The following is a 12165-nucleotide window of genomic DNA, read 5'->3' as shown; positions in this document are numbered from 1 at the left end:
TGTGGTATATGTAACAGGCAGACAAGAGATAGATATGAGATTTTACTCAACACAAGCAAAGGGGAAACAGGGGAAAAGGTGCTTTGAGCAAAGTCAATGCCTTGTTGGGGGGAGGGGTATCTCAGGAACCAGATGGCAATAACTAGGTCAAAATTTTTTTCAGGAATATCATCAACCTTTCAAAAGCTGGACTTATATGGGAATGGTCAGCTCCAGACACATTCCCCAAGGAGGGTAAAGCAGAAAGCCCTCCCCACAGAAAGATGGCCCACTAGGACCCCAGCTCGGATTCTTCTAAACTTGGCAACTACTGGTTACAAGGCTCCAGCAGAGATGTCCGAAAATCTTCAAGAAGGGTTTCATGGTCAGGAGGACGAATCCAGCTCAAACAGGTTTCAAGGTACAGGGGGAGAGACCTGTAGAGCAAAAAGGGTGATGTCTAAGAGAAAAGTGTAGGCAGAAGGTTGGGCAGACACTCCCTCCCTTTCATTCACCACCCCACACCCCGATAGGCCCAAGGATTCCAGGATACCAGCTGCTCCTACACCTAAGCCAGCAGGCCTCAACCTCACCATGTAGCGTTCTCCTGTGGCAACTTAGTTTGGGCCTCCAGCTTCCGCCAAAGAGCAGTGGCCTCATCCCTCCGATTCAGTCTCCTCAGAGTCTGAAGCAGGTGAAGTGAAGCGTCTCCATTACCTGTGGTCCCATTCAGGAAGACAGAATCTTAGAACTTGACCCAGTCTTAGGCATCATTTTATAAAAGGCACAACTGAGGCATAAAGCAGGAAACTGTCTTGCCTATAGTCACATACTAAAATGAGATTATTCCCAATCATTCCTACCCCTAAGCACTGCCTGGCCAGGATAAAGGGCTCAACTAATTCTGCTCCTGCCCAACACACTCCAGACACCATCACTGTCTTTGTGTCTGAGGACATTGGGAAGACTGGGGAACTCTTAGAGACCTTCATACACACTTGTGTATGTCTTGTGTACGTCTGTGTATATCCCTAGTTATATACAGCACAATACCATTCACCCCTCCTATCTGGGAACATCACTCAGGACCTCCCTCATGTGCATCTATGCATAGCTGACATCATGCAAATATACATACCTGGACACACCTGCACACCGAGGAGGAAGTCCTGTAGTGCTCTGGTATCCTGGCCACTGGCCACCCATTCCAGTCCACGACTAATCAGGGCAGCTGCCCGAAGCTGTTGTAGTGCCTCGTCTGACATACACCACCCCTGTTCACAGTTGGAAGCAGGCCCTGGGGATCCCCAAAGTCAAGAAGTGTGTTACCAGCCACAAAGTTACTAACTAAACCCCAAGCCCCCTCCATCTCTTCTTGTGTCCGGAGTCTCTTTCTCTCACATCTCCTGTTGGGCTGGGACACGTGTAGAGGGAACTGATATTTACTACCACCACTTCCAGGAGGGAAGAGGAAAATGGAATCTAAATCACCTTGTTCTTTATCCTTAGGTATGCACCGGAAGAGCAGCTCAAGGCACCTGAAGTGGGACATAGAACAGGCGTAAAGAGGAGTCAAGCTCAGAAACTCTGGGGTGAATAGATAAGAATGGAGCTCACCAATTCAGGTCTCAATGAGAAAATCATCCTTCCACACTTCCCCTAGGGCCCCCACAGTTGGCTTCCTGGGCTCACCGGCTAAATTCACTAATTGCTTGTTTCGAGTCTCCTAGTTGCACCCAGGCTTGTCCCTGAAGCAAGTAGGCGGCAGAGACCCAGGGTGGGCAGTGTGGTGACTCCTTGGTTCCTTTTCTGGCATCTTTCCACAGCCAGGGCATTTTTGGAAGCAGAGATGATGTTCGGCGTAGCAGCTCCTCACATATGGTTAAAGCATCCTGAGCTTGGCCTGCCTGGATCAGTGCTGCTGCTGCCTCCAAGAATATCTCAGGCATGCACAGTCCTTGAGGGCAGGGGAGCCGAGAAAACTGGGGAGGAGAGAAAGATGCAGTGAGCACCACCCCCAACCTCTGGTACCACATGGAAACCACCCATTTCTTGCTGCCTTGGATTCCTTGTTCTGGGAATCCTGACTGATCTGGCCCCTTTACTCCCTAGACTTGACAGACAAAACAGCAGAGGGGAAAAAAAGAAAACAGCAATCTTGCTCTATTCCAAAGGAGACTCCAACTCTTTCCCCACCCCAACTGTAGAGAACCTTGAAGACATACCCACCTTTGGCTCCCAGCCATCCAACAACAGGGCCAGTAGATCCAAGTAATGCTCGGCAGCATCCTCTGTCCTGAGGAGTCACAGCCCATGAGCCTTACATTAGATCCTTGCAGGGACCTCCAAGGACTCCAGGCTAAGGGAAGGATGCTCAAGGGACCTGGGGAGTGGGTGGTCTTGTGGCTCCAACCTTGGCTAAGTATGGATATACCCTACTTACACGATGGATTTGGGAGGAGACTTCAGAGCTTTAAAGATACAGGTTAGTACACAGACAGCAGAGGGGTGGGGGCATATGCTGGGTAGGCGAGTGCGCAGGGAGAGGTCAATGGGGGAAAAAGGAGACTATGTAAAACGTTCAACAATAAAGAATTTTAAAAGATAAACCTGTACAAATTAAAAAAATAATAATAACAGTATACAGGTTAGTGTCTGGGAGAAGAGTTCAGGTCCAGGGGCAAGGCAGGATGTTGAGGAGTGGGGACCGAGGTCCTGCCACTGATCCATCCATCCCTCTCACTCACAAGAACAGAGACAGAGGTAGCAGAAGTGGGGAGAGGAGCTTGTGGAGAGAAGTGGAGAGAAGTGAGCAAGGCAGGACCTCACCTTCCCGTCTGCAGACATCGGCTTGCTAGCAGGTGTTTGACCTGGCTCAGTGTGCCACAGCGAAGGGGGGAGGCTGGGTCAGGTTGTGGGAGTAGCAGCTCTACCTCAATAAGAAAACGGGGGGCTTCAGAGCTAGGAGTGACACTCAGGGCCTAAAAGAGACAAAATAAGAAAGTATATCTATAACCTTTCAGAGCCATGCTTCCTTCCACTTGACTAAATGCCTCACACAGGCACCCCAGTAAGCCCCATATCCTCCACTGGGACAGCTCCTTACCTCAACCAGAAGCTCCAGACTCTCCAGCTCTGCTGCTGTGTTCCCCAGTTGCTGATACAGCCTAGAGGCCTCCAGAAGCGGGGGACCACAGATTAATCCCCCCTTCAGGGCTGTAATCAAGTATAGCATAGCTCTCTGTGGGTTGCCCTAAAGGGGAGAGAAGACGCAAGCCTCAGCCACGCTCACGAAGAAAAAAGCTGTCCGTAACACGCAGGGTTTCCCCAACCCACCCTAGCACTTTCTTTACCATCTTTCGGAGACAGGTCCCCAGCGCTGTGTACACCTGGACCAGCACAGCCCGTGGGCATAGACCTGAGGCTGCTTCATGCAGGCTGCTCAGTGCCCTGGGCAGGTTTCCTGCGATCAGCTCCTGGAGGCCTGAGAGCCATCAGGGTGTGAGTTAAATAGATTTATGTATAGAACATGATAGGAAAGTCATGAGGCTAGAGACCCCTTAAGATGGGGAACGGGGAGGAAGGCATGAGTCAGACTGCTGACCTTGGCGGTAGGCAAATGCTGTCAGAAGAACATCCCTCAAGCCTTGGGCACCCTGCAGGGTGTGTGGGTCATCTGGTTCCTTAGCTGGGGGGCTCCAAGTTTTTAGATGGAGCAGCAGATCCTCAGAGGACCCATTCTAGGAGAGAAGGACAAAGAGGACCCACGTCTATAACGATTTCTCTTTCCGTTTCAGTCTACCCTGGCTGGACCTTGAACTCAAGGGTCCTTCTGATTCCCGTTCCCCCCAATTCTAAGAGACAGCTGTGGGGAAAGGATAAAAGGAGGAAGAAAAACCAATGACCATCCATTCTAGAGAACCTCCTCGCTCAGGATAAGCCCATGAGGACACAGGGCAAGGACCATGTTTGAGCTATTGCTGAAAAGACAGACTGGGAAGTGACTTCTGCAAGGACAAGAGAACCCTACCACCACTCAAGATTATTAAGTGTGGTTTGTTTTTTATTGACTTTTTTTTAGAAAAAGAGGAAGGGAAAGAGAGAGAAGCATCGATATGTTTTTTCCGCCCATTTATGCATTTATTGGCTGACTCTTGCATGTGCTCTGACTGAGGAATAAACCCACAACCTTGGTGCATCAGGATACTGCTCCAACTGAGCTATCTTGCAGAACATAAGCTACTTTTATTATTATTTATTTATTTATTTATTTATTTATTAATATATTTTTATTGATTTTTTTACAGAGAGTTAGGGAGAGAAATAGAGAGTTAGAAACATCGATGAGAGAGAATCATCGATCAGTTGCCTCTTGCACACCCCCCACTGGGGATGTTCCCGCAACCAAGGTACATGCCCTTAACCGGAATCAAACCTGGGACCTTTTCAGTCCGCAGGCCGACGCTCTATCCACTAAGCCAAACCGGTTTCGGCCACATAAGCTACTTTTAAAATGCTCCCTAAAGAACCCCTCCAATGAGCAACCAACCAGAGCAAGGTCACCTAAGATTCCTTGAGAGACCCCAGCAGCCTTTCCAGCACAAAATGATCCTACTACAGCTGGGAGGAGGGAAAAGTCCCTTAGATCCAGGTCACTTCCCAAATTACCTGGCTGCCATTCAGGGTCTGCAGCAGCAGGGTCAGGTCCCCAAGATGGTCCGTGCTCAGCCAAAGGGCAGCCTGCAGGCCAGCCAGGTGGTGCAGGGCAGGGAGCAGCTCCGGCGGAAGGGAGGCAGCATGGAGGACGGAGTTCCACAGGCCCCTGAGCCCGAGCCCACATTCTAGCTTGGGCCCCACCTGTTTCTGGGTCTCCAGCACTACAGAGTACACACACACACACACACACACACACACACACACACAGCTGAGATAGGACCTCATCTCTGGCTTTCTCTTTTTTACAGTAGTCCGAAGACCACAAAGGTGTTCCTGGTCCGAGGAGCACATGGAGGATGAGGGAAGGGCATCTCTTTTCATGGAGGTGGCACATTATGTTGCTCCTCCCACCCCCCCTTGCAAGGACTTAAACTCAGACTGAGGCTGGCAGGAGCACGGGAGACATTCTCTGGCCCTCACCTCTCTCCAGGCCCCTTTGGATATCCTGTGCCTGGTCCTCAGTGAAGCCCTGGGCCAGGCTGGCCCTCAGGGTAATGAAGTTGCAGATGACAGTCAGTTCCAAGGGGAGAACAAGAACAGCTGCAGGGAGTCCTAGAGCAACAGATGCTGGTCTCATGGGCTGTCCCCCTCATAAAAAAGTCCCTAAACACCCCACCTCAACCAAATGGCCTCAGTAAAGAATGCTCCCTTTAGCTGAAACCGGTTTGGCTCAGTGGTAGAGCATCGGTCTGTGAACTGAAAGGTCCCAGGTTCGATTTCCGTCAAGGGCAGGTACCTTTATTGGGGGCACATCCCCGGTAGGGGGTGTGCCAGAGGCAACTGGTAGATGTTTCTCTCTCATCCACGTTTCTAGCTCTCTATCTCTCTCCCTTCCTCTCTGTAAAAAATCAATAAAATATATATGTTTTTAAAAAATGCACCCTTTAAAAAAGGAAAAATTCTGAGTTTGGAAAGGGCAAAAAGTTCTCCAGATTAGACCATTCTGGGAACCACATCTTCAAATGCTGGTGTGTGTGTGTGTGTGTGTGTGTGGCCAGGAGATTCACTTGTACAAAGAAGATCCACTCCCTGTGTGTGCCTTAAACAGCTCCCTCCCCAACCCTACCCCCTATCCTGAATAATTGCCTCAATCCCAGAAATGAAGAGGTCTGGCTGTGGAGGGGCAGGAGTGTGTGTGTGAGTGTGTGTGTGTGTGTGTGTGTGTGTGTGTGTGTGTGTTGGGGGGAGAGGGGGTAAAGGGAGGGAGTTTTGAACTGACCATCCTGGAGAGGACCCTGCTTACCCTGCAGACTGTGGAGGAGTCCTCTGAGCCCTTCCAGCGCATCTTGAGCCAACTTCTGTCGCCTGGGTGACAGGCCCAGGTGCTCAGCCACCTGCCAAACATGGGGTGGAGTAGAGTCACTAAGAATAAGCTATTTCCTCTACCCCCGCAGCAGTAGCAAGGGATGTCATTCTCCAGTCATTTCTGGCTTTAGGAGGAAGTCAAGCTCAGCCCCCGCTCCCCAATGGCTGATTGGGGTTAAGTCCACAAGCAAACTCTCTTTCTGCTATTTTGGGGCTGCAACGCGAGATCCAAGCAACCACGTTACCTTGGCCTGTCGAACTAGCTGGTCGTTCTTCTCCCTCCACAGGCCCAGGCAGTTGGCTTGTGGCCCTGAGGAGCCCAGAGGGGTCTGATGGGACATGGCTGGGCCCGGAGACCTGGAGGGGGCTAGCCTGTCCCCACGGCAGCCCCCACCCTCGGGGGCGGGGCCGCGCGCGCTCTCCGCGCCGGGCTCGCACCCTCGCCGCCTCTAGTTGGCCGGGCCGGCCAGACTCTCAGCTGCTGTTGGTGGCCTTGGAGGCACACTCCCCCGCGGGAAACTCGAAAAATAAACGATTCCCCACAGGCCGGGGAGGAAGGCAGAGGCGTGTCTCAGAGAGGAGTTCCACCGCTCGCCGTTCCACCAGCTGGACCCTCGCGCCGAGGCCTTAAGAAGTCGATATTGAAATCAGAGCCCGCGGGAGCGCTTCCCTCGCAGCCACACTTCCAGGTTCGCCGGTTTCCCCTCCCGCGGCGGACGGCAGGCCGCGCGGTGCATTCTGGGAATTGTAGTCCCGCCGAGAGAAGCTGGAGAAGAAATCGTCTCCAAAAGGAACGGGCTGGAGACCAAGGCCCTGGGTAATCGGGCCATCTTTTTTCTGTTCACCATGGAGCATCAACACTCTCGTCACCGCCGGCTCAACTGCCTGCAGTCTGACTGCGGACAGCGCGTCCTGGCCCTGTGTTTGTACAGCCTGCTCTGCTGCTCACAGGTATAGTACCGGCCCAAATCCTTCCAGCAAATGGAGCCAGGAGACTTGGACATCTGTATGCAACAAACAAAAACCATCTGCGACCATTAACACACATAAATGGGAGGTTAGACTTCATTAAAATGAAAAAACTCTTATGTTACAAAGACACCATCAAGAAAATTCAACCACAGCCTGGCCTGCATGGCTCAGTGGTTGAGCTTGGATCTGTAAACCAGAAGGTCTGAGTTGTGGGCTCCATCCCCAGTGTGGGGCATGCAGGAGGCAACTGATCAATGATTCTCTCACATCATAGATATCTCTCTCTCTCCCTCTCTTCCTCCCTTCCTCTCTCCCTTTCTGAAATCAATCAAAATATACACTGAGTGGCCAGATAATTATGATTCATAATAATCTGGCCACTCAGTGTATATTTATATATATATTAGAGGCTCGGTGCATCAATTTGTGCATGGGTGGGGTCAGGCCAGCTTGGCCAGGGGAAGAGGACATGGGCAGTTGGTCCAGTGGTCTGCTGGTCAAACTCCTCATTGAGGGGACAATTTGCATATTAGCCTTTTATTATATAGGATATACAGAGTGGCCAGATTATTATGCGTTCAGAGATCATAATAATCTGGCCACTCAGAATAAAACAAGGTGAAAAACCACCATTCTCCAGCGCATTATCCTAATCCATTGAGATTCTGCTTCCTGGCAATTGACAGTTTTCTCAAATAAACTCACAAAAATTCTGTACAGGTTTGAATGTTTTTACATGAACAAAATCCTCCTAAGAGAAATGAAAACAGACTTGTATGTAAATGCTCATAGCAGTTTATTTTGTTGTTATTAATCCTCACTGAGGATATATTTTTTCCCCATTGATTTTCAGAGAGTAGAAGGGAGGAAGAGAGACACAGAGAGAAACATCGATTCTGTAAAAGAGACAAATAGATTGTTGCCTCCCAGACAGGATGGAACCTTCAACCAAAGTACATGCTGCAACCTGACCCTTCAGTCCTCAGCCATGGCACTTACAGCAGTTTTTAAAAACACATTCACAATAGCTTTTAAAAACTGGATATAATCCAAATGTCCATTAGATCATAGCTATGCAATGGAATATATGACTCAGCAATAACTAGGGGCAAAAAGTGATAATGCACAACAGGGATGAATCTCATAACCTTATTCTAAGTCAAAGAAGCCAAACCAAAAGACCACATATTGCATTCCATTAATATGAAATGTCCAGAAAAGATAAATTATAAGGACAAAAAGAGTGGGGTTGGGGATTGATTGTAAACAAAGGCAGGGAATTTGTGGAAGTGATGAAAATTTTCTAAAACTAAATTGTAGCACTTGATAATAGTTTCTTACATATGATATGAAGAGAACAACGTGGCAAAAGAACATCAAATGAACATCTTAAAAATTTTATTTTTGTGTGCTATATAATAGATTACTTAGCAGTATAACTAAGTAAGGCTGTCAGTCTCCTTCAGACAAATGAACAAACAAAACTTAAAAATTTTGTGCTTCAGAGGACACTGTCAAGAAAATGAAAAGAACCAATGGACGAAAAATTCTGTGGGGGAGGGCATATATGGATATGGGGGGGGGGCAATGGAAAGATATGTACACATATAATACCTTAATAAAAAAAATAAAAAAAATAAATGATAAAAAAAGAAAGGGGGGTAATGTTAAAATATGTACACAGATAATAATTTAATTTTAAAAATATTTTTTAAAAAAGAAAGAAAATGATAAGAGCCCTGACTAGTTTGGCTCAGTGGATAGAGCAACAGCCTGCGAACTGAAAGGTCCCAGGTTCAATTCCAGTCAAGGGCATGTACCTTGGTTGTAGGCACATCCCCAGTAGGGGTTGTACAGGAGGCAGCTGATTGATGTTTCTAACCCTCTATCCCTCTCCCTTCCTCTCTGTAAAAAAATCAATAAAATATTAAAAAAAGAAAAAAAAATGAAAAGATGACCCACAGAATGGATATTTTCAAATCATATATGTGATAAAGGACTTATATCTAGAATATATAAGCAATGCTTATAACTCAATGATAAAAAGAAAAACCAATTCTGGAGGCGGCTTGGGCAGTCTGGCGGGTTCAATTAAAAAAAGAAAAAAAGAAAAGAAAAGCCAATTAAAAAACAAAGGATCTACTCAGCCTGCGTGGCTCACCTCTGAACCAGGTCAATTACCCTGGTTGTGGGCTCAATCCCCAGTGTGGGGCATGTGGTAGGCAGTGATCAATAATTCTCTCACCAGTGATATTTTTTCTCTTCCTCTCTGAAATCAGTTACATATATATATATATATATGTATGTATGTATGTATATGTATGTATATGAAGGGCCTGTGGAGCTTGAGAGAGTGGAAGCAGGTAACCTGCCTGGGGCAGGGAGTGGGAGGGAAAGCAAGGGGCTTACTCCAAGGAGGGAGAGAGTGCACTGGGTCCTCCATCCTAAGGGTTTTAAGGATGATATTAGGGGAGGTCCTCTTAGGCACCTGGGGCTTTCCATCTAGGTGACTTTCTGTACCTGGCTCATTTTCCTTGTTCTGTCATTAACTGCCTCTACTATAGGACCCCCTGCCTTTCCCTAAGGGAAGATCTGAATTGTACACTTTTATTTTTTTCAATATATTTTTATTGATTTCAGAGAGGAAGCAAGAGGGAGAGATAGAAACATCAATGATGAGAATCATTGATTGGCTGCCTCCTGCATGTTCCCTACTGAGGATTGAGCCCCCAACACGGGCCAGTGTCCTTGACTGAATCAAACCTGGGACCCTTCAGTCCGCAAGCTGACGCTCTATCTACTGAGCCAAACTGACTAGGGCCAGGCTGTGTACTTTTAAATAGTTAATTTTATGTTATGTGAATTTTATCTGAATTTTAAGAGAAAATTGGTACTATATAGATGCATCTTGAAAATATTATGCTTAATGGAAGAAGCTAGTCACAAAAGGTCATACATTTTTATGAAATGTCCAGAATAGTGGTCACCTAAGGCTGGTGGTGCAGGGGGGAGGCAAGGAGGGTAATAGGAAAAAGTATCTAGTTTTTTTGTAAAGCTCTTTTTAAAAATAAACACAATGGAGTGGTGTGGAATGGGCTCTTTGATGTCAAGTAAAAGGCAGGGATACAAATTTTTAATAGTATAAATCAATGTGCTAACAGGTCTTTCTCTAAAAGAATCTTGTAGATATTTCAGGTGAAGTGGAAACAGTGGTTGGCAGGCCAGATTATCTTTAGGCTCCAGGGAGGGGGCTCCCTACAAAGAAAAAGCAGGAGGCGGATGTACCTAAAATCCTTCTCCTGCTCACTAAATGATGCCTGGGAGTTGTGTCCACCAGAACGAGGGACTGTTGACCATTAATAAGTAGGACTCTTCTTTTAGCTACCACAGCAGTGAATGCCTTTACTGCACAAACACTGCCACTCAGTTTCTCTTCTTCCCTTGTGAGGTAAAGGTAGATGTCACCCCACAGTTTTAACATCCATTCTTCTTTCAGTGGTCCTATCTCATCCTGTCCTGAGTACTCAGAAACCTCAAACCTCAGGCCTGACCCTTCTCCTCAGAGCCTGTTCCTCACTCTTTTTTTTTTTTTTTTTTTTTTTTTTGAGTTCCACGTGAGAGCATTTATTTATTTTTTCCCCCTAGAAAATAACTATTAAGTACAGTAAAAACCAACTTGAATCTCACTTCTACACATGGCTGGAGTTATTGAGCCATACAGGTGTTCCTCACTCTTTTGATGGATATTTCCACAGGGATTTCATGTCAGCACTCCCACATGCTACAGGAGTAGTGAGGTGGATGGAGGACACAAGAGATATGTATGAGGGGCATTAGATTCAAACAGTTTTGGCATCAAGTTAGGAATAACCAACGGGACAAAGTAGAATGCTTTCAGCTAGGCAGGTAGGTCTAATAAAAGGCAACACTGGCCGAAGCCGGTTTGGCTCAGTGGTAGGGCATCGGTCTGCGGACTGAAAGGTCCCGGGTTCGATTCTGGTCAAGGGCATGTACATAGGTTGTGGGCACATCCCCGGTAGGGGATGTGCAAGAGACAGCTGGTCAATGTTTCTCTCTCATCGACGTTTCTAGCTCTCTCTCTCTCTCCCTTCCTCTGTAAAAAAATCAATAAAATACATTAAAAAAAAAAAGGCAACACTGGTTGGGAAAGTAGGCGGCCTCCCCAGAAGTGAAGGGAGAAGTGTGTTCTGGGATGAAGCACACGCAGAGGAGAGATGCACCACTCAGGCTTTGACAGTGAAAGTCTGTGTGCTCCAAGACGCCCAGGCTTCTCTTTTCAGCCTTTTTTTTTTTTTTTCACAGTCAAAGCATGATTTGGGGGAAGTGAATTCATACAACTGTAACTGTTTCCCAAAGGTTCTTAGGTACACAGATCTGCAGAACTGATCCCGTCTGTGCCAGGTGGGAAGGGTGACTTACACTCCTGCTAGCCCATATAGGACAGTGGGGGCTTCCCTACATCTCAGACACACTCATTCATATTATTTCATTCCACTTTGGAGACCACCTCCAGTCCCAAAGATGCATTTAAAACAGGAGTTAAAGACCAAGCCCCACTATGCTTTTTAATTATAAAATAATAAAGTCCCATATGCCAGTAGCTCCTGTCTGCAGGGTGGTAAGAGGTATGGCTGAGCTTCTCTTGCAGATGATCCAGCACCGTTACAGGCCAGACTAGATTGTTCTCCAGTTCTCCCCATGGCCAAGAGTCAACATCCACAGCCTAAGCTACCTCTGCTGGGCCAGGACTAGCTGTTGGAACCAGGAGCTCACAGCACCATCCACTCGCATCACCAAAGCGAGGCCCAGGAAGAGTCCCACGCTGCTCACAATGAAGCCCAAGGCCTCAAAAATGAACCTGTGAAGAAAGGTAGAGAACATCAGGGATACCGAGAGTAGGTCTAGAGCTTTTTCCCTGCTGAGGCAAAACCTTGTCCACTCTGGATGTTCCTTCTTTGTTCCCAGTTTCACCCTCCCCAATACCTCTACTCCCCAAGAAAAATCCACTCACTTGGGGGCGAACACCTTCCAGACCATGAGATGCCTGCGGAGGATGGAGGCTGCCAGAGCACAGGCCAGAATCTGAGGGAGGAGAGGAGTCAAGTTACTTGGGAAGAGGAGGAGGAAGCAGGTCAAAGAGAGAGTTGCTGTAGGCCCCTGTGAAGAATGAGA

At 47.6% G+C, this 12165-nt stretch overlaps 2 protein-coding genes and 1 long non-coding RNA gene across 9 annotated transcripts in view; all 3 read right to left on the bottom strand.

Moving 5' to 3' along the window:
* Positions 1-29: 29 nt before the first annotated feature.
* On the bottom strand, positions 30-7107 carry FANCG (FA complementation group G). 2 transcript variants are annotated; one of them, XM_036433471.2, is made up of 15 exons: positions 6439-7107; positions 6246-6367; positions 5939-6029; positions 5116-5247; positions 4648-4856; positions 3584-3719; positions 3333-3463; positions 3086-3232; positions 2809-2960; positions 2209-2275; positions 1672-1961; positions 1471-1517; positions 1118-1276; positions 573-696; positions 30-416 (listed from the first exon to the last, which is right to left on the bottom strand). In XM_036433471.2, the coding sequence occupies exons 2-15, from the start codon at positions 6339-6341 to the stop codon at positions 308-310; spliced, it is 1890 nt and encodes a 629-aa protein (XP_036289364.1). In that variant the 5' UTR covers positions 6342-6367; positions 6439-7107; the 3' UTR covers positions 30-307. The 2 variants fall into 2 exon arrangements, with proteins under 2 accessions (XP_036289364.1, XP_036289365.1); XM_036433472.2 differs by having other exon boundaries at positions 6246-6357.
* Positions 7108-10036: 2929 nt separating this feature from the next.
* LOC118716365 overlaps positions 10037-12165 on the bottom strand; it is a 25289-nt gene continuing 23160 nt past the window's right edge. The window contains exon 3 of the long non-coding RNA XR_004987132.1: positions 10037-10274. This is a non-coding gene — a long non-coding RNA (uncharacterized LOC118716365). The remainder of the gene's footprint in view (positions 10275-12165) is intronic.
* The window catches only part of PIGO (phosphatidylinositol glycan anchor biosynthesis class O), a 7651-nt gene continuing 6777 nt past the window's right edge, over positions 11292-12165 (bottom strand). For all 6 annotated transcript variants that reach the window (XM_036433460.2, XM_036433458.2, XM_036433462.2 and 3 more), the window contains 2 exons: positions 12005-12075; positions 11292-11851 (listed from right to left, as the gene is read on the bottom strand). In XM_036433460.2, coding sequence (XP_036289353.1) covers positions 11722-11851; positions 12005-12075 — 201 coding nt within the window. In that variant the 3' untranslated portion in view covers positions 11292-11721. The remainder of the gene's footprint in view (positions 11852-12004; positions 12076-12165) is intronic.

The sequence above is a fragment of the Pipistrellus kuhlii genome, unplaced genomic scaffold (genome assembly GCF_014108245.1).
Source record: "Pipistrellus kuhlii isolate mPipKuh1 unplaced genomic scaffold, mPipKuh1.p scaffold_m20_p_12, whole genome shotgun sequence".
NCBI lineage: Eukaryota > Metazoa > Chordata > Mammalia > Chiroptera > Vespertilionidae > Pipistrellus > Pipistrellus kuhlii.
This window is presented reverse-complemented; position numbering and strand designations above follow the sequence as displayed.